Source organism: Balaenoptera physalus, assembly GCF_965194825.1.
Source record: "Balaenoptera physalus genome assembly, chromosome: 16".
In the NCBI taxonomy this organism is placed as follows: domain Eukaryota; kingdom Metazoa; phylum Chordata; class Mammalia; order Artiodactyla; family Balaenopteridae; genus Balaenoptera; species Balaenoptera physalus.
The window spans coordinates 15,776,298-15,795,715 of NC_138898.1; the positions used below are offsets into that span (position 1 = coordinate 15,776,298).

General features: G+C 48.1%; 1 protein-coding gene across 3 annotated transcripts in view; it reads left to right on the forward strand.

Annotated features, from left to right (window-relative positions):
* Positions 1 to 19,418, forward strand: part of RIMS4 (regulating synaptic membrane exocytosis 4) — a 64,423-nt gene that overhangs the window by 30,460 nt on the left and 14,545 nt on the right. For all 3 annotated transcript variants that reach the window (XM_082430238.1, XM_082430239.1, XM_082430240.1), the window contains one exon: positions 10,335 to 10,473. In XM_082430238.1, coding sequence (XP_082286364.1) covers positions 10,335 to 10,473 — 139 coding nt within the window. The remainder of the gene's footprint in view (positions 1 to 10,334; positions 10,474 to 19,418) is intronic.

Below are 19,418 nucleotides of genomic sequence, written 5' to 3' on the forward strand. Positions count from 1 at the left end.
CAATGAAACAATCAACATGGGTAAATCTCACAAACATAATGTTGAGTGAAAGAAGTCAGATACTAAAGAGTATATACTAGATGATTCTATGTATATAGAAGTACAAAATAGGCAAAACCAATTTGGGCTGTTAGAAGCCAGGATAATGCTACTCTTGGAGGGGAAGTAACTGCTACTCATGAGGGACTGACTTCTGGGGACATTGGTGATGCTCCGTTTCTTGATCCGGGTGCTGGTGTAAGTGAGTGCGGTTCGTAATATTCATCAAGCTGTATACTTAAGAGTTGTATACTGTGTAATTGTACACTTTGTATATTATGCTTCAACAAACAGTTGTTTTTAAAAGCATCTTTCTCCAGAGAAGAGAATGCTGAGAATTTCCTATGTAGGATGATAGGTAAGACATTTGGAGTAGCCAGTCACATGGAATATTTGGAATTACCTGAATTATTCAGTGTGAATGGAATGTAGAGCACATTGGGGAGAGGGGGAAAAAAACAAGACTGGAAATGTAACTTGGGACCAGGTCAGAAGGGCAGTGTGTGTTAAGGCCATTGGAATTTATTCTGCAAGCAATGGGGTACCGCAGTGGAGGTTTTATGCAGGCCACAGAGTGGAGAACTGATAGAAGAGGACACCAGTTAGAGTAGGGGCTGACCACCTGGCCGAGTACTTGAGTTACCAGGGGATTTTCTAAAACTACAGATTCATGAGCCCTACCCTAGACCTACTGAACCAGAATGCCCAGGACAGAAGACCAAGGAATCTGTATTTTAACTAAGTTCCCAGCATATTCCAAACTGTCAGACTCGCACTGGCCTCTGAGCAGGTGCTTGGGAGCCTCTGAGTTAATTGGCTCTTACAGTCATCCAGGCAAGAGTAGGTGGGGATGTGAGCTCTGAACTTGGTGATGCAGAGCAGGCTCAAATTTGTGTCCCCAAAGGAGGCATGGAGACAGTTTACTTAATTAATTAACAAATATTTATATGTCACGTACTAAATAGTGCTTACTATGTGCCAGGCCCTATTCTAAGTACTTTAAAAAAAAGTATTAACTAATTTAATCCTCACAGACATCCTATGAGGCACATAAATTACATTCTCCATTTTTTTGAAGAAGAAGAAGAAGAGGAAAGTGAGACACAGAGAGGTTAAGTAACTGGCCCAAGATAGCACTACTAATAATGTGACTGGGGCCAGCTTTACAACCCAGGCCATCAGACTCCATCATCCGTGCTTTTAACCACTAGGCTTTGCTGCTTCCTGAATGCTTCAGAAATAGTCGTGAGTGGCTGTTTACTGTGAAATGGAGCTGAGAGGTTGGCAGTGAGGAGACCTGAATCCTAATGCCAACATGGTCATTACCTCATGTCCCTCTTGGATCTCAGTTGCCATTCTATACAAGGAAGGCCTTGGTTTAGACGACCCCTAAGTTCCCTCCAAAAGGAATTTTCTCTGATTTTAAGGGAAGGCAGATATTGACAGCTCTGGAGAGAAGAGGGGGAAGGTAAAGGGTTCTCACTCAGGGTTTGTGCTTCCTTGGCCTGTCCTTGGAGATACAGCCAAAGGCAGCATCAGGGCTATGGAGGCCTGAGTGCCTGCATGTCAACTCAGCCCTTGGTTTTCAGATGAGTTTTAAGACCCGGGCAGGGGAGACATGTGACGCTTGAAGTCATTGGGAATAGCTAGGCCAGGAAGAGGCTGACCATGGAGGAAGAAGAGGCAGTAGCCTCCAGAGTATTTATCTTGGAGGGACAAGAAGGGCAGTGGCCGTGGGAAGGGAAAGCAGTGAGCCCCAGGGGATCACCCTGTTTTGAAGTAGCCCACTGACCCAGAGCTCTTGTGTCTGGAGGGCTTCACAGGCTGTGATATGGACCTGGAGGAGGCCACTCACAGAAACGAGATGATACTCCAGTCAGTGACGTGGTTAGGGATTTTAGAGCCTGGGGACCTGCAGCAAGTCATATAACCTCTCTCAGCTTTGGGCTCCTCATCTAGAAAACAAAGCTGTAAAGACTCATTTTGGATGAAATGTCGAAGTGGAGAATGGTAGTGTTCTTTCCCTCCTCTCCCTTCCACCACCACGTTACTGAGATCTCTAGTGGTTAAGAGTGTAAGATCTGTTTTTACAAAGATCTGGATTTAAAACCTAGCACTCTCTTGTCTGGTGTAACCTTGGGCAAGTTGCTGAACTGCGTTGAGCCTGGTTCCTTTTTGTAAAATTAGGGTAATGATACTTGACTCTCAGAGTTATGGCTAAATTTTATATATGCATAAACATATATAAAAACACATGTAAACAAATATACATTTATAAAGTTATAATTTACATATTATAATTTACATTAATTTAATACATCATGTATATGAAATACTGTATATAAAAATATTATATGTATATAATAGTGTCTGGTAAAGGGTAAGTGCTAAAAGTAATGTCATCTAATCATTTATTATCATTTTATTAACCTGTTCCTTTATGAATACTTGCTTTTGGGAGAAGGTACATTAAACACATTCGTATTCAGTTATGGACAACTGAATGAGACTTACTTGTTTTCTTCACTGGAGAATTTGCACTTTTCTTGAAGACACATCCTAAAAATAAAAGCAATTCAATTAAACGCTGTTAGTGGGATGGGCAATGCTGGGTGCTGTCCGTGGTGCGGAAGGGAAATGACGGCTGAGTGAGCTTACACGGTAGACAGGGAAATCAGTAGGTTGACCAAGGACTGTGTTTCAAGGTGCAGTGGAATAGATACCCTAATGAAGGTGAAGATAAAGTGCCCCTGGGACTCAAGGAGTCTGATCAGAGAAGGGTTTGTGGAAGAGATGGCATTTAAATTCTGTGATAGAGTGCAGTGAGTTTAGTTTAGTGGTTCATTAAAAACATGGTTATTGGAGTCAGAGAAACATGGGCTTGAATTCTAGTTCTGCCATTAGTAGCTTTGTGTGTCCTTGGGAAAGTTACTTAACCTTCCTTATCCTCATTTTCTTACCTTATAAAATGGGGTAGGAACTATCTCACAACTTATTGTGAGAATTAAAATGAGAAGATGCCTATGTAAAACACTTGGCATAGCATCTGGCACAATGGTAATAATATTAATAATAGCCACCTTATTGAGTGCTTACTGTGTGCCACAGCCCATCTAGGATGTCCTGAGGATTAAATGTCATTATATTATTACATTACCTTATTATATTTAATCCTCATAACAGCCCTAAGAGTTTGGCGAGTTTCTGATAAACTGTTATTTAAAACTTAACTCTGGAGTATGGTCAGAATTTTGATAGGGAAGGTTAGTAAGGCAGGAAAGTAAAGGAGAGAAAATGGGGATGAGGCAGTTACTGAGGATGTACATGGAGCAAAGAGGTGCCTGGCTGGGCTGGAGTGCAGAGACTGAGAGGGGAACCAGGAGCAGATGGGGAGGGAATCAGGTGATGGAGAGTCGTGAATGCCTGAGTGTGAAGGGGGTAGCTCATTTGATGGGCAGTGGAGAGCTATTCTAAAGTTTTAAATAGGATCATGGCATGAAGTCATGATTTATTTATAAATTTATATTTTACCTTCATTTACGTTCTAGAATTAATACATTTAGCTATAAAACATTCAGAAGACACAGCAGCCTACAAAAGAGAAATAAAATCTCCCCAATGGGCGGATTGGAGTGTAAATTGGTACAACTACTTTGGAAAAGCATTTGGCAGCATCTGCTAATGCTGAACAGATGCCTGCCCTATGACCCAGCCGTTAGGTATATTTCCGCCCTTAGGTATATCTCCGAGAGACACAGGTACAAATGTTCACCAAAGGCCATGCACTAAAACAGCATTATTTCTAATAGCCCCAACCTGGAAAAAAATGAGATGCCCGTCAGCAGTACAGTGGATAAGTAGATTGTGGAACGATGTGTTCATACAGTGGAATACTTTATAGCAGTGATAATAAGCAGTCTACAACTACACACAACAATGTAGATGGATCTCATACAGTCCACATAATACTGAGCAGGAGAAGCCAGCACCCCGCCCCCCGCCCCCTGCCGAAGACCATGCTCTGTATATAAAGTTTAAAAACAGGCAAAATATTTGATGTTTGAGATCAGGATAGTGGCCACCCTTGTGGAGTGAGATAGAGCCTGGAAGACTGGGCACAAGTGGGCTTTGGCGATCCTGGTAATGCTGCTTCTTCATTTGGCTGCTGGTTACATGGGTGTGTTTACTTTGTGAAAATCCATCAAGCTGTACACTAAAGGTTTGTGCCCATTTCTGTATATATCTTATACTTAGATTAAAGTTACAGAAAATAATCTTCCACACACACCCTCAGGCAATCTTTCTCCCTACAGTTATTCCCCATTAATGGTCTGGGTCATATCCGCCCAGATTTTGTGTCTGTGCATGAAGAGAAAGAGAAAGCTACATTATCTATAGCTTTACAAAAATCGTCTTATGTTTTACATGGTGTCCTGCAACATGCTTTTTTAACTTCACAGTATGTTGAAGCCATCTTTTATATCACTGTAGTTGTAGGTCTAGATGATTCTTTTTGACACTTGCACAGTATTTTATTATGGGGATGTGTCACTTAGTAAACCCATCTCCTATTGACAGACAGTTAACTTCAGCATTTCATTGGTGTAAATGATGCTGTGGGGAACCTCTTCATGCACAGCTTGGTGTACTTTTCTGACTATTTGTGAATTTATAAATTACTAGGAAGGGAATATCTTGGTCTGAAGTGGTATTTTAAGATAGTTAATCTGTTAATGACTTGCTGAGTGGGTGGGTTGGAAGCAGAGAGACCAGTTAGGAGGCTATTAAAATAGTTTAGACTTGGGGTAATTAGGGTGGTTGGCTGTGGAAATGGACAGAAAGGGAGAGAGATAAGAGATGTTAAGGGCAAAGACTTTATACGACCTGGCATCTAATGAGAAAGGGCGAAAAGTCAGAGAGGTCCTCGGGGGTTCTGAGTCTGTGGCTGGGAGAAGTGGGAACATAAGAGGATTTGACGGGGGGAAGTGGGATGGGTTTAGTTTTGGCCAGCCTGTGTTCAAGGACCCAGCTCACCATCCAGGTAGCGCTGTCCACAATGCAGTTGGAAGTACTGGTCTTGACAGAGTTAAGGGCTATAGATAGAGGCATAGGATTCCTTTGCTTAGGGCGGTCCTCATGTGGGAGGGGAATGAAATCAGCGAGGGGAAGGCTCTAGAGAGAGAGGAAGAACCCAAGGACTGGAGAGCGAGGGCTTAATGTGTAGGGATGGCGGCAGTGGTCAGAGATGGGAGGGGATCTACTAGAATTCACTATCACAGAGGCCAAGGGAGGGATCTGAAGTGACTGTCATTCAAAGGATGAAGTAGTCAGCAGCCTACATTAGCCTCCCTCCCACTGGGCCGCCAGTGGGTGCTATCATTACGTCTTTTACTTGCTCCGCAAAGCCCTTAACACACTTGTGATTAATCAGTGCGCTCATCTGTTTAATGTCTGCCTCCGCCTCTGAACTGTGAGCTCCATGGAGGCAGGGATCACCCATTCGTGCCCCTCTTCTGTACGCTCCGTCAGGTGTGTGCTTGGCACACACTGGTGTTGGTATCCCAAGTTGTTGCTGTGTTTGGGTGGGACTCCAGTTGTCCACACACCTTTTGCCAGATGCCTACCCACCCCCTGCCACACACACACACACACACTCTCAGCACAGGTTGAGAGAGGAGGGACTTACAACCCACATGGTACAGCAAGTGGGAGTGGGTAGCCAAAAATAGGTCATCCACACTCCATTTACTTGTACCTCACAGTGGCAAGCCTTGAGGGCAGTCTCACAGTTGGTACCCAAAGTTTACAGGACTCAAACTCCAGGCCTCTCCAATGGAGCCTTAGGATAACCACGGACAAAGGAGCCTCTTGTTTGATTCCTTAACTATCCCTTCAGAAAGTGTGCCCCCTTCCGTGCCTGCATTGTTGTGCAGCTTATCTTTTTATCACCACACTTCTTGGAGGGAATGGTATTTCCACTGTGATGCTGGAACCCACCTGTGCAACTTTTTTGGAACCTTGACTTCCTCAGGATGCCAGCTAAGCCAGGTGTCTTAGGTCAAGTTTCCCCAAAAGGGCCCAGAGATGAGATTCGTGTGCAGGTGACGTACAAAGGAAGTGCTCCCCGAGGGGGCTGGGGACCCAGGAAACAAGCAGGGACGTGCTGTTGGGCAGATCCCACAGAGGGCGGCTTCAGCCCCTCCTGCAGGCTTCCTTGTGAGCCTGGGTTATGCCCCAGAGTTGTTCTGACCTGAGGCAAAGGACTCGAGGGTTCATTCTCTTGTTCCATTTAGGCTTTGATTAAGGGGCTTGGGGGCCATAAATTCCCAGGCACTTCTGCCTCTGCCTGTGTGGGGACAAAGTGGGCTCAGTAGCCCAAAGGAAGATGTAAAAACAGACCCCAAAAAAGTTGGCTTGTAGTGGCTTTCAGAAGCCAGTGTGGTGGGACCTCATGAAAGTGGGAAGAAGGGAGACGTGTGGGGATGTGGGCGGAGCATCAACATTGTCCGGTGCAGCGGGTCACACCAGGACCTGTTTCTGGGCTCCTATGGACCGGAAGCAGGGTCTCCCATCCCTGTGTGTATTGTCAGTGGAGACCAGCACTTGGGAGTGTGTTTAACATCTTCAGGAGGGCTCCCCACCAGACATGAAGGCACTCAGTAAATGCTTGTTGAGTAAGCAAAAGGGCCACACTCTGGGGTTGGAAGCTGAGATAAGGCCCTTGTGCATGGTCATGAGCCGCCATTGGAGACTGGTGTAGTCAGTCCTGCGGTTGGGCATATGGTGGCCAGAGGCTGTTCTCTGAAGGAGTGTGTTAATTGAAGGGAGTGGGGAAGGAAGTGAAGCCTTGCGTAGGCTTGCAGGAGGGGTGGAAGGAGCCAGAAGATGGAGAGGTGGTAGATTCAAAGCCCAGAGAGGACAGATGGTGGGAGGAGGTCCCAGTGAGGGTGGGAGAAGGTGAGATGGGAAAGCATTGGGACAGTCACTCTGGGGACATCACTGAGTCAGCAAGAGATGACAAAAGGAAGGGTTGGATGGACAAGGTTAGTTGGTGGCACTGTGTGTGGTATGGTTGGGTACAGCGGTGGTCCCCAGATTGGGGACTCTCGAGGGGGGGAAGGTGGCATGTCACGGTGCTGCCTGACTTGCCTGAGGTCCCACAGCTACTGGCTGCAGAGCTGGGACTCTGCCTGGGCCACCTGATTGCAAAGCCAGGCTCACCTGCGTGCTGCGGTAGGGCTCTTCTGAGGCCCACGGCGGGTACTGGATGTGAAATGCTTTGGGGCTGTCGAGTGCTACACAGATGTGAACCATACTTGTCCAAACCTCCCCCCGCCCAGCCCCCTTAGGGACTGAGTTGTTTGTCATGCTTTGGTCCTCCTGCTTCCTGGAGAAATGTGTCAGACCTTGCTGAGTGAGGATGAGCCAGTGTGGGGCTCCAGAACAGGGCTCGGTGGGGAGGGGAAGGTCCCAGGCAAGGTATCTGCAGCCTGCCTACAGGGTAACCAGGTTGTGGGTCTGTATCCCCACTGTAAGGAGGGGGTTGTCCTTGGAGGTGACTGCGCTTGTGTGTGTGTGTGTGTGTGTGTGTGTGTGTGTGTGTGTGTGTGTGTTGGAGGGATGTCTCTCTGTGCCTGTGAGTGAGTCTGTGTTTCTGAGTGAGCATGTGTGCGTTTCTGAGTCTTTCTGTACCTCTGACCCTGCTATACACAGAGAAACAGAAATGTTGGGAGGGGGGACTTCAGATACAAATTAGGGAAAGAACAAAGTGTGGAATGACGGGAAACAGACACAGGGACACGCACATTCCCCCACATGTTCAGAAATACCCAGGGTGACACACACACATATACACACACATACACGCGCGCTGTGTCGGTTTCTCTGTGTGCTTTCTTGAGTGGGTTGGTGTACACTTCTTACGGCCACGTGTCTGCATGTGACTGGCACATGCCCAGACACACATGCCCGTTTAGCCTCAGAAACACAGAATGACAGATGTGTGGAGACCCATGGCAACACACAAATATAGACACTTAGACATACGTTAACATACTGTGTCTTTTCACATTTTCCTGTGTGTGTGTGTGTGTGTGTGTGTGTGTGTGTGTGTGTGTGATTTTCTGAGTTTGTGGACATCTGTGTCTGAATTACGCAGATATATGTAGGAGACGAACATGTGGGCACACTCTCTGAGAAGCACACACAGAGCATCTGTATCTCTGCGTGTGTGTGCACGTGTCTGTCTGTCTGCCTGCAAGTCAGGGAGGAAGGGGACACCATCATTGAGTTGGGAGGAGGGAAGCCAGGAGAAGACCAGTAGGAGGCATCCTGGCCTCGCCCTGTTTCCTGGCACACAGACCCAGCTCCCATCCTCTTGCTGAGCAGGATCGTGGGGTTTGGGTGGCACTTCTCTCCCCTGATGGGTCAGTCAGTGAGCACTGGTGAAGGCCCTGGGGTCTGTCAGCTCATCCCGGACTCTGTGGGGAGATGGGGAAGGTCCCACTAAAGATCCGCCCCCCCCCTAGCAAACCCACAGTCCCTCCAGGGTGGTGGGAGATGTAAAGCTTGCCATGATCACAAGGATGTGGAGCACGGAGCCAAGAGACCATCCCAGGGTCAAACGCCGCCGCACGTCCCCACCCCCGCCTTCTGACTCTACGGCACAGACCAGTCCCTTACTCTCTGTGCCTTAATCCCAAGTTCTTGGTGCGAAAGCTGGGAGGGCAGGAGCAGCCACTTTCTGGGCGGCTGAGGATTAAGACCAGTCTCAGGGCAGACACCCATTCATCCAGCAGTTATTAATTAAGCACCTACAATGGCTGGACTGTGTTCTCAGCCCTGGGGCTTCAACATGCTACACAGTGAAATGCATTGCCCTCACGGAGTTTACCTTCTGCCTGGAGGAAGCTAGTCAATAGACCAGTAGTGTAGAACATGTCGGGGTGGTAAGTGTCAGGAAGAAAGCCAAAGCAGGGCGCTGGGTGGAGAGGGGCGGGGGGTGGGAGGGGCCAGGGGATGATCAAGGAGAGCTTGGATAAGATAACGTTTGATCACAGAGTGGAAGCGAAGGTGTGAGCTTCTGATGGGAGAGGATGATCAGAGAGAGGGAATAGAAGGGCAGAGGGCCATCGTCCTCATAATAACCCTGCTCTCCCATTTTACAGTAGAGGAAATGGAGGCACAGGGAGACTAGTAATTTGCCCAAGGTCTCACAGCCAGTAGAAAGAGATCCAGGATTTAAACCTGGGCAGGGTGCCAGTGGTCTGAATCGGTGGTCCTCAATCAGGGGTGATTTTTGCTCCCCGCCACCCCACCGAGGATATTTGGCAGTGTCTGGAGACATTTTTGACTGCCATGACTGAACTGGAGGGAGGGTGCTACTAGCATCTAGTGGGTAGAGGCCAGGGATACTGTTGGACCTTCTACAATGCACAGGACAGTGCCTGACAGCTAAGCAATAATGCATCCACATTGCCAGTTGTGCTGAGGTGGAGAAACCCTGGTCTAAATCCATGAAAAGCACTTGACAGAGAATATGACACATAGTAGGTGCTTGGTAAATAGTAGCTGAAGAGAAGGAGGGAAATGAATTGGAGAAGATTGCAGGGAAGAAGTGAATTCAAGAAACAGTACATGTTGGATGGACCTAGAGAATGTTATACTTAAGTGAAGTCAAACAGAAAGACAAATACTATATGATATCACTTATATGTGGAATCTAGATATAATACAAATGAATCTACATACAAAACAGAAACAGATTCACAGACGTAGACTTATGGTTACCAAATTGGAGAGGGAGGGAGGGAGGGACAAATTAGGAGGATAGGATTAACAGATAGATACAAGCTACAATACGTAAAATAGATAAGCAACAAAGATTTACTGTATAGCACAGGGAATTATATTCAGTATCTTGTAACAACCTATAGTGGAATATAATCTGAAAAAAAAAACTGAATCACTTTGCTGTACACCTGAAACTAACACAGTATTTTAAATCAATTATACTTCAATTAAAAAAAAAAAAGTACATGTAAATGAATCTGCCAGCTAAGAGAACTCATGTGATTTCTGTTTGTTGGGTGGGTGTAAAGGGCAGGGTTGCCCCAGGGAGGGTGGGTGCAAGTGAGGCCGGTGGTGGGAGGAGGTTGATGGACTGGGGATGGGGATGGTAGAGGCCGAAGCTGGGCCTCCACCAGCCTTTGAAACACTAACCAGAGGACTGGTCTCTCTGTCCCCTGCCACCCCATGTCTCTCCCCCCATCTCTCTTGGCCACTCTGCCCAGAAGGGGACAGCCGGAGGTTGAAGGGGGCCATCCAGAGGAGCACGGAGACGGGCCTGGCAGTGGAGATGCCCAGCAGGACGCTGCGCCAGGCCAGCCACGAGTCCATCGAGGACAGCATGAACAGCTACGGCTCTGAGGGCAAGTGAGTGTGGGGCCCGCAGTTATCTAGGGCGTGGGATGGGGCGGGAGGGACAGAGCAGCGCCCTCCAGGATCCCTGGGTCAGCCTCAGGTTGGGAGGGGTGCTAACTCAGGGCTCCTGGGTCATCCTCATCCTCAGAAGGAAGTGATGAAGCAAGGATGCTCTGAGGGAGTGTGATGGAGCATGGACTCTGGTACCCAACTGTCTAGATCTCAATCCTGGCTCCACCGCTCACTGGCTGTGTGATCCTGAGCAGGTCACCTGTCTGTGCCTCAGTTTCCTCGTCTGTAAAATGGGGACAATACTACCAACCTCATAGGGGGTGTTATGAGGATTAAATGGGTTAATATTTATAAAGCACATGGCACAGTGGCTGGCAAAGCAGTGTCAGTAAATGAAGAAGGGGGTTGGAAGGGGTTTTGTTAGGATCGTTGTTATTTCCTCTTTACTCTCTTAGTTCCTTAAATCCCAATTGGTTTTTAAAAATATGTACTACTGCTTGATGAGGAGTTTCACACACATCAAGTCATAAAACATTAGGTCCAACTGGCTCCTTGCCTGTGTTTCTCTCCCCCAGCTGTACATCAGAATCGCTGGGAACTTGCTACAAATACAGATCTCAGGGCCCCAAGTCCAAGCTGCTGAATCACACTCCTTGAGAGTGGAGCCTGGGAATTCCATTTTTAAAAGGCTCCCTGGGAGAAGACCAATCTAGACTGGGGCTCTCATTGTTGGAACAATCATGGACCCTTCTGAGAATTTTGGGAAAGCTTTGAGCCTGCTTTCCCCTGATAAATATACACATATGCACCCTAACACAAACAAACACTTTTTTTTTTTAATTTTTTAAATTTTATTTACTTATTTTTTTGGCTGCATCAGGTCTTAGTTGTGGCACGCGGATCTTTGTTGCGGCATACAGGACCTTTTGTTGCTGCACGTGAGCTCTGTAGTTTGCGACACGTGGGCTCTCTAGTTGAGGTGCTTGGGCTCGGTAGTTGTGGTGCACGGGTTGAGTTGCCCTGAGGCATGTGGGATCTTAGTTCCCCGGCCAGTGATCAAACCTGCGTCTCCTGCATAGGAAGGCGGATTCTCAACCACTGGACCACCAGGGAAGCTCCCGCAGACACTCATTCTTACACGCACAGTCATACAAACACACTTCGTGTAACTATAGCAGGTTCCTACATTCTCCTAAACCCCATCCCTGGCAAGGAAACTTTGATCCAAAGTGACTTCCTCATTGTACAGATGACCAGGGCACTCAGAGAGGTTGTGGGGCTTGGCCTGGATCACACAGCACGTTAATAGGTCTGGAACCCAGGAGTCCCGACTCTCAGCTGGGGCTTGTACCAGAGCACCCCATCGCTTCATTGTCTCAGCCGTCCTCGGCCAAGGAGGACAGGGGTATCACCATCCTTGTCAAGCACAAGGGGAGACTGGGGCTTGGAAAAGTTAAGTGCCCTGCTGTCCAGTGTGATAGACCCTGGACGAATGTGGCTATTTAAATGTAAATGAATTAAGATTAAATATTCTTTTCGTCTGTTGCATTCGCCATATTTCAAGTGCTCAGTAGCAGCATGTGTCCAGCACCAACTGTATCGGACTGTGCAGATGTCGACCGTTTCCGTCATCATAGAAAGTTCCATTGGACAGTCCTGGCTGAGTGGCTTGTCCAAGGCCAGACACCCAGCCAGGCCTCTGGGGGGTGGGGCTGGGGCTCAGCTGCCACCTTCTGACCCCTCCTGTTTCTGGCCCTGCCTCGCAGCTGGGGGCTCTGCCGCCTGAAAGCCTTCTCCCCCTCCGCCCCTCCTAAACGGGGCATCTCCGGTCTCTGAATGGCCTTGCCTTGGCGGATGCTGCTGGTCCACCCACCTCCTAGGGAGACTTTCCGGAGGGCGAGACGAGAAGGAGGACAGGCGGGAGGGAGAGGGAGAGGAGGAGGACGAAGAAGAAGGGAACAAATGTTTGCTTTAACCTAAGAAACTTGGCAAGGCAGCAAAACTTGGAGGAAGATATTCTAGGCATCTGGGTAGCAGTGGGTCCCTACTGAGTTTCAGGGGGTCAGGAGATCTGGGTACTTAGTCCTGGCTTGGCCACTGACCCCCTGAATGGCCTTGTGCATGTCTCTAGTCCTCTAAGCTTTAAGGAGGCGGATAAACATCTCGTCTGTTGGCCTTGCAGACAGGTCAGAAGACCAGGTCACGGGGGCGGCAACATGGTGCAATGAACAACAGCAGGGGGTCAAACCCATATTCCCATTTTACAGAAGAGGAGCTGAAGGCTCGGAGAGACCACATGACCTGTCCAAGGGGAGCAGCATAGGAGGGTGTCGTGAAGAAGAAATGAGATGATGCCTGCACACGACAGGTGCTTAGGAGGTGCCTCTTGTTGTCATTTGCTGTCATGTGATTTAAGGGACCAGAGAGTATGCTATATTACAGACGTGTTCAAAGCCAGGACTCTGGAGTCGGACAACCCTGGTTTTAGCCTTATTTCTGCTGCTTAAGAGCTGTGTGGCTTTAGGGAAGTTACTTTACCTCTCTGGTCCCAGTTTCTTCATCTATAGAAAGGGGTCCATAATAGTACAGATCACTAATAGACTTGTTGTGAGGATTCAATGAGTTAATATATGTAAAACACTTAGAACAGTGGCTGGCACATAGCAAGCATTATTATTATTAGCTGTTGGTATTGTTGTTTGTTGATTCAGCCACTGTAAGTTGAGTATTTTGCTCCTTGTGGCCAGTTGCATCCTAGTAGATAGAGTGAGCCACCCCCATTATAATTGTGTCTAGAATGTGCTTAGCACAGGATAAGCACGGGATAAATGTTGGCTGTGATGATTATGATTATTAAAAGGTTTGCGGTGGGTGTCTTGAGACAGTTGAGGAAGGATCAGGTGCTTTGGAGGGTGATTCGTCCAGGAGAGGGGAGAGCCTTGCCCTCCCAAGAGGGGCTGAGTCTTGGTGGAGCCCAGCCAGGTGCTACCCCTTTCCCCCAACACCTGGGTGAGGAAGGGAAGTGGAAGGGACAGGTGGGGACACTGAGCTGTGGTCAGCCTCCTCTTTGTTCTGGAGGTATTTGGGGCACTGGCAGGACCCAGATGCCAGGCTCTGAAATAGGAGGGGGTGTGACCGTCCTCCCCCTGGGCTCCTGCCAGCCCAGCTGAGGCTTATAGGGAGCCGGCATGTTTGAGGAGCCCCCGCCAGCCTGCAGCCCCTGGTGCTGCCGGGTGTGTTTATTCCCGCAAGTGGGCACAGGGGTTTTCATTTAGCACCTACAGTGGATTTTCATGTAGTACCTACAGTGTGCCAGACAATTGGGCCGGGCATCTCAGAGACCCTGCCTTCCACTGACCACGCAACTAGCAGTGTGGTGAGAGATGCAAAGGGCAGGCACAGAGAACTTTGGAAATGCTGCATGCAGCCAGCTCTCAGGGCTGGGGAACAAGGGCTCCCCACAAGGGTTGGGCCATTCTGCCTGTGACAATGCTTGGGCTCCAGGTTACACGATACCAGTTACAGTGGCTTTAGCCCTTGCTATTCAAAGTGTGGCCCACGGCCCAGCAGCATCCCGTGGGAGCTTGTTAGAGATGCAGCATCTCTTGGGACTTCCCTGGCAGTCCAGTGGTTAAGAATCCACCCTTCCACTGCAGGGGGCACAGGTTCGATTCCTGGTCGGGGAACTAAGATCCTGCATGCCACGTGGCATGGCCAAAAAAAAGAATAAAAAGAAATGCATCATCTCAGGTTTCTTTTTTTTTTTTTTGCTATTTAGCAAGGTAGTATTTTTATTTATTTATTTTTAAACAAGTTTCAAAAGATTTTTTTTTTAATTGGGGTATAGTTGTTTCACAGTGTTGTGTTAGTTTCTACTGTACAGTGAAGCGGAGTTCCCTGTGCTGTACAGCAGGTTCTTACTAGTTACCTATTTTATACATATTAGTATATATATATGTCAATCCCAATCTCCCAATTCATCCCCCACCCCACTTTACCCTCTTGGTGTCCATACATTTGTTCTCTACTTCTTTGTCTCTATTTCTGCCCTGCAAACCGGTTCATCTGTACTCTTTTTCTAGATTCCACATATATGCCTTAATATACGATATTTATTTTTCTCTTTCTGACTTACTTCACTCTGTATGACAGTCTCTAGGTCCATTCATGTCGCTACAAATGACCCAGTTTCGTTCCTTTTTATGGCTGAGTAATATTGCATTGTATACATGTACCACATCTTCTTTATTCATTTGTCTTTCGATGGGCATTTAGGTTGCTTCCATGACCTTGCTATTGTAAATAGTGCTGCAATGAACATTGGGGTGCATGTGTCTTTTTGAATTATGGTTTTCTCTGGGTATATGCCCAGTAGTGGGATTGCTGGGTCATATGGTAATTCTGTTTTTAGTTTTTTAAGGAACCTCCATACTGTTCTCCATAGTGGCTGCATCAGTTTACATTCCCACCAACAGTGCGAGAGGGTTCCCTTTTCTCCACACCCTCTCCAGCATTTATTGTTTGTAGATTTTCTGATGATGCCCATTCTAACCGGTGTGATGTGATACCTCATTGTAGTTTTGATTTGCATTTCTCTAATAATTAGTGATGTTGAGCATCTTTTCATGTGCCTCTTGGCCATCTGTATGTCTTCTTTGGAGAAATGTCTATTTAGGTCTTCTGCCCATTTTTAGATTGGGTTGTTTGTTTTTTTGATATTGAGCTGCATGAGCTGTTTATATATTTTGGAGATTAATCCTTTGTCCGTTGATTCATTTGCAAATGTTTTCTCCCATTCTGAGGGTTGTCTTTTTGTCTTGTTTATAGTTTCCTTTGCTGTGCAAAAGCTTTTAAGTTTCATTAGGTCCCACTTGTTATTTTTGTTTTTATTTCCATTACTCGAGGATTTGAGTGCAAGCAGTTTACTTGGAAGGTGATTCTGGAAAACCATGGTGGAGGGGCCAATAAGAGAGAGAGGGCAGGGGAGGCATCCAATAACATGTGTGTTGAGAAGCCAGCTGCCACTGTGGGCATCCGGAGCTTAATCCTGATGGGGACTCTAGGAGTCAGTGTGGAACAGGTGCCTGAGAGTCATTTCCTGGGAGGCCAGGGAGCTGGGATATTTATACTCCCACTCTCATCGGTTACTGGTTGATGGATGTTCATGTTTAACTCTCCTGCCCTTCCTGTGGCAACGAGGGCTCTGGAGACCAGAGAAATTTCTTGGGGCCCAGAGAAATATGGCCAGAGGAATGAGGGTGCCAACAGTTAGAAGTCACTGAGCACAGACATGGTGAGGCTTGGGGGATGTGGGGGACAGCAGCAGCGTCTGCTGTGCTTTCTGAGTGCACAGCGCCACCATCTCCCAGCTGCCCGAACCAGACGACTCTCCCAGACACCTCCTGCTCTCTCGCACTCCGTATCCAGTCCATGATTGGGCTCTACCATTTCACTCCTAGTTGTCTTTGACTCCATCCACTCCCCTCCCCTCCCCCAGCCGTGAGGCCACTCATCACTCTTGCCTGGATACCTGCAAGTCTCCTTTTTGGTCTAAACTGCACAGTCTGTCACTCAGCACTTATTTCCTCTGGATTCTGCCAGCTTCCCCCAGTCCGCAGCTGTGTGCCCCCTGCTCCACCACTGAACCTCTTACACTTCCCGCCGTCTCACCTCCAGATCTTTGCATACATTGCTCCCTCTACCTGGCACTCCCTTTCCTATCCCTGCTCCCTCTTTACCCTCTGACTCATTTTTCCTCCAGATCTCAGCTAAGAACATAAGCTATATCTCATGTGCCAACTTCAGCTAATTGATAGTGGCTTCCTGGAGTGCTGTGTTGAGAAGGATTCTGAAGTGCGGTCTGGGCCTGGCAGGAGCGTTGAGGTTGTTTGGCAATGTCTGTCCTGGGAGTGGGCAGGGGAAGTGGAACGGCTCAGGTCTGCCATTCCTCTGGCTGCATCAGCAGCTTCCACAGCCTGTTCTTCCCCCACCACAGCACCCAGCAGTCTGTCTTACTTGTCACATGTGTGTCTTGTCTGTCCTACTAGACACTGAGTTTGGTGCCTGCTCAGCACAGGGCCTGGCCCACAGGAGATGCCCCACAAATTTGGATGAGTAATAGGTGGAGACTACGTGCAGAAGTACATACACACACTTGCCTCTCCTCCCCGCCCCTCCCCAGCCTCCTTCATCACAGACCCAGGGTCCCAGCATCCTCCCCATAAACGCGAAGCTCTCCGGGCTGGCTGCTGGTGCCCCTCCTCCTCCTTCCCTCTGCCCCTGGTTGTCCTGTGGTGTCTGGGTCACGGTGCCCACAGCTCTGGAGAGCAGAGTGTGAGCCGATGGCAGGGCCACTGCACCCGGCCTCAGGGTGGCTTGCTGTCAAGGCTGCTTCAGTCATCACCAAAGGCCCAGGAGGATGGGTGGGTGGTCAGAACCCCCTTTCCCTTTCCCACCTCTGCTACTTAGCAGTCATCGTGCCTAAAGGACAAGCAGGACAGATGTGGCCATGGGCTAGGAGATGGGAATTTGTTTGCTTCTGTTTTATAAGCACCAGTATTTGTTGAGCACTTGACTGCACCAAATTCTGTTCTAAGGCATTCATCTCATTGAATACTTACAGCAGCACCAAGGGTGGCCTATCATTGTTCATTCCTACTTCACCAAAAAGGAAACCCAGGCTCTGAGTGGTGAAGAATGTGTCTCTACAACCAGTGAGTGGGGGGAATCAGGATTCAGATCCAGGACTGCCTGACCCCAAAGCGTGGACTGCAAATCCCTGTGCTCTGCCCTGGGCAAGGCTAAGGTCCCCTCGGGACACAGAGACAGTGTAGCAGAGAGGCAGAGTAGATGAACCCCGGAACCAGACTCCCAGGTTCAAATCCCAGGTCTGCCACTTAGCAGCAGCGTGATCTTGGTCGGGTTACTTAACTTTTCTGTGCCTTGGTTTCCCCTTCTGGAAAGTGGGTATTAATAATAAGTACCTAGCTTGCACAGCATTGTTAAATGAGGTTTAAATGAGTTAATATGGATAACTTAGTACTATCAGTGCTTGGCTCATGGCAAGCTTTTGATCAATAAAAAATAAATCCCTGGCTTCATGCCTAGGAGCTACGCTCTCGTGGCCCGGGGTTGGGGGAGGGGTAGGTTTGGGAATGTCTTGAATACTTGAGAAGCTGGAGTCAGGATTGTGTGATGCTGTGTATCCTGGCATACAGTCAATTCTGCTGCAGTGCGTGTTTTGAAAACGCAAATTTGTTCCAACGCGATTGAAGTATTCTGGAATAATTTGAGCACAATATAAATTTCGCCTTTGCTCAGGTGTGATTTCATGCACGAGAAACACGAGGTGAACTCGGGAAACTGCACCCATTTAGGAATGCACAAAACATACTCCTTGCTTCCTCCTCCCTCAGCCCCCCCGCCACACACACACACACCTGGCGTTACAGCTTCCCACCCGTCCGTTTCAGGCAGCCCTCCGTCACCACTTTGCAGTAACTCACACTGTAGACCTGCTGACACTCATTTCCAAGAGCAAGCGTCAGGCTGTCTTCAAGGTAAAGCACCATATTTATTGTAGTATCTATGCATTTCTTAACCATCTTACAGGTATAAGACTGTGCCACCTTTTTTATTATGTCCCTGTCCTTTTTTTTTTTGATACACTTTTTGGGTGTTGTGCCCCTAACCATATTTTCCCCATAAGCTCTGTGTTTGACTGCAGGACTTTGCACTGCACTGTGGTTTTTAGGAATGTATGTTTTGCGTTACAGCAGGACTGACTGTATTGCAGGCTCAGCGAGGCTGTGGGAGGGTGGATGGATAGGCGATGGACATGTAGGGGCAGGTGGTGAATGGATGGACAGAGAGCCCGTGAACCTTTCAGAACCGCATAACGCATACTCACCACGAGGGCTGGGCCGCCTTTTAATTTCTGATGAGTTGAAACAGGCGATCCATCTGGAAAAGAGAGTAGAAGTCAAAACCCCCGAATAACCCAATTATTTCTTTAACCACTGAGAACATGGGAAAACCAGAGGCCAAACTGAGCTCAAAGGTTAATAATAAAAGACAAATGGGTTTCAGCTCCACAAACAAAACTAACAGGATTTGAAAGGCAGGAAATCTAATTTCACCAATAACACAAAATAAGAGGCCAGCAGAACAGAGGTTTTAATCCTGTTTCAGGTCTCTGCCTCTGCCTGGTGGCATGTGTCCCTTGGAAGAATCAGCTGCTGTAGCCACCCTGCTCCCCCTCCCACCCCTCCCCAGATGACCTGGGCTTTGTCTCAGGCATCCAGATGCTGCACTTCCTAATAGGTCTGGAATTGGAAGTGCCATGAAAACACCACAGAGAAGGAGAAGAGGCTCTCGCAGGCCAGGCAGCAGGGACCCGCTAGCCACAGCGTCTCAATCCTTTATTCATTCAGCACATGCTGTGTGTTAGGCCCTTTGCTAAGCACCTTGCCTGCGTCATCCTGTTGACTCTCCCCAACAGCTCAGCCAGGTGACTATAATTTATTTCCATTTTATACATGCAGCTCAGAGAGATTACCAAACTTACCTCAGGTTGCACAGCCCTGGAACCCAAGGTCTGTATTATGCCGAGTTCAGTCTCAACCAGTGTATTTTCCCAGTTTGGGGACAGCCCAAGGGTTTGGCAGTAAACATCTATTGAGTTCCTACTGAATGAGGCATGGTCTAAGTAGCAGCAAGTATGTGGCATTTACCGATTCAGCACGCTCTTTCCTACCCCTTTGGGAATGGATCCTATAAGCAGAGATTTTCAAAACATTTAAAACTGGTTCAGCACAGGCACCCAGCAGTGGAAGGGCTGCACTCTGTCTCTAGGGTAGGTGTGGGCTCGTTTGCAGGTAAGAAGATTCAAGTGCAGAGCCTCCAGCAGCTGGCCAGAGGTCACACAGCAGGCACTTGGCCAGCGA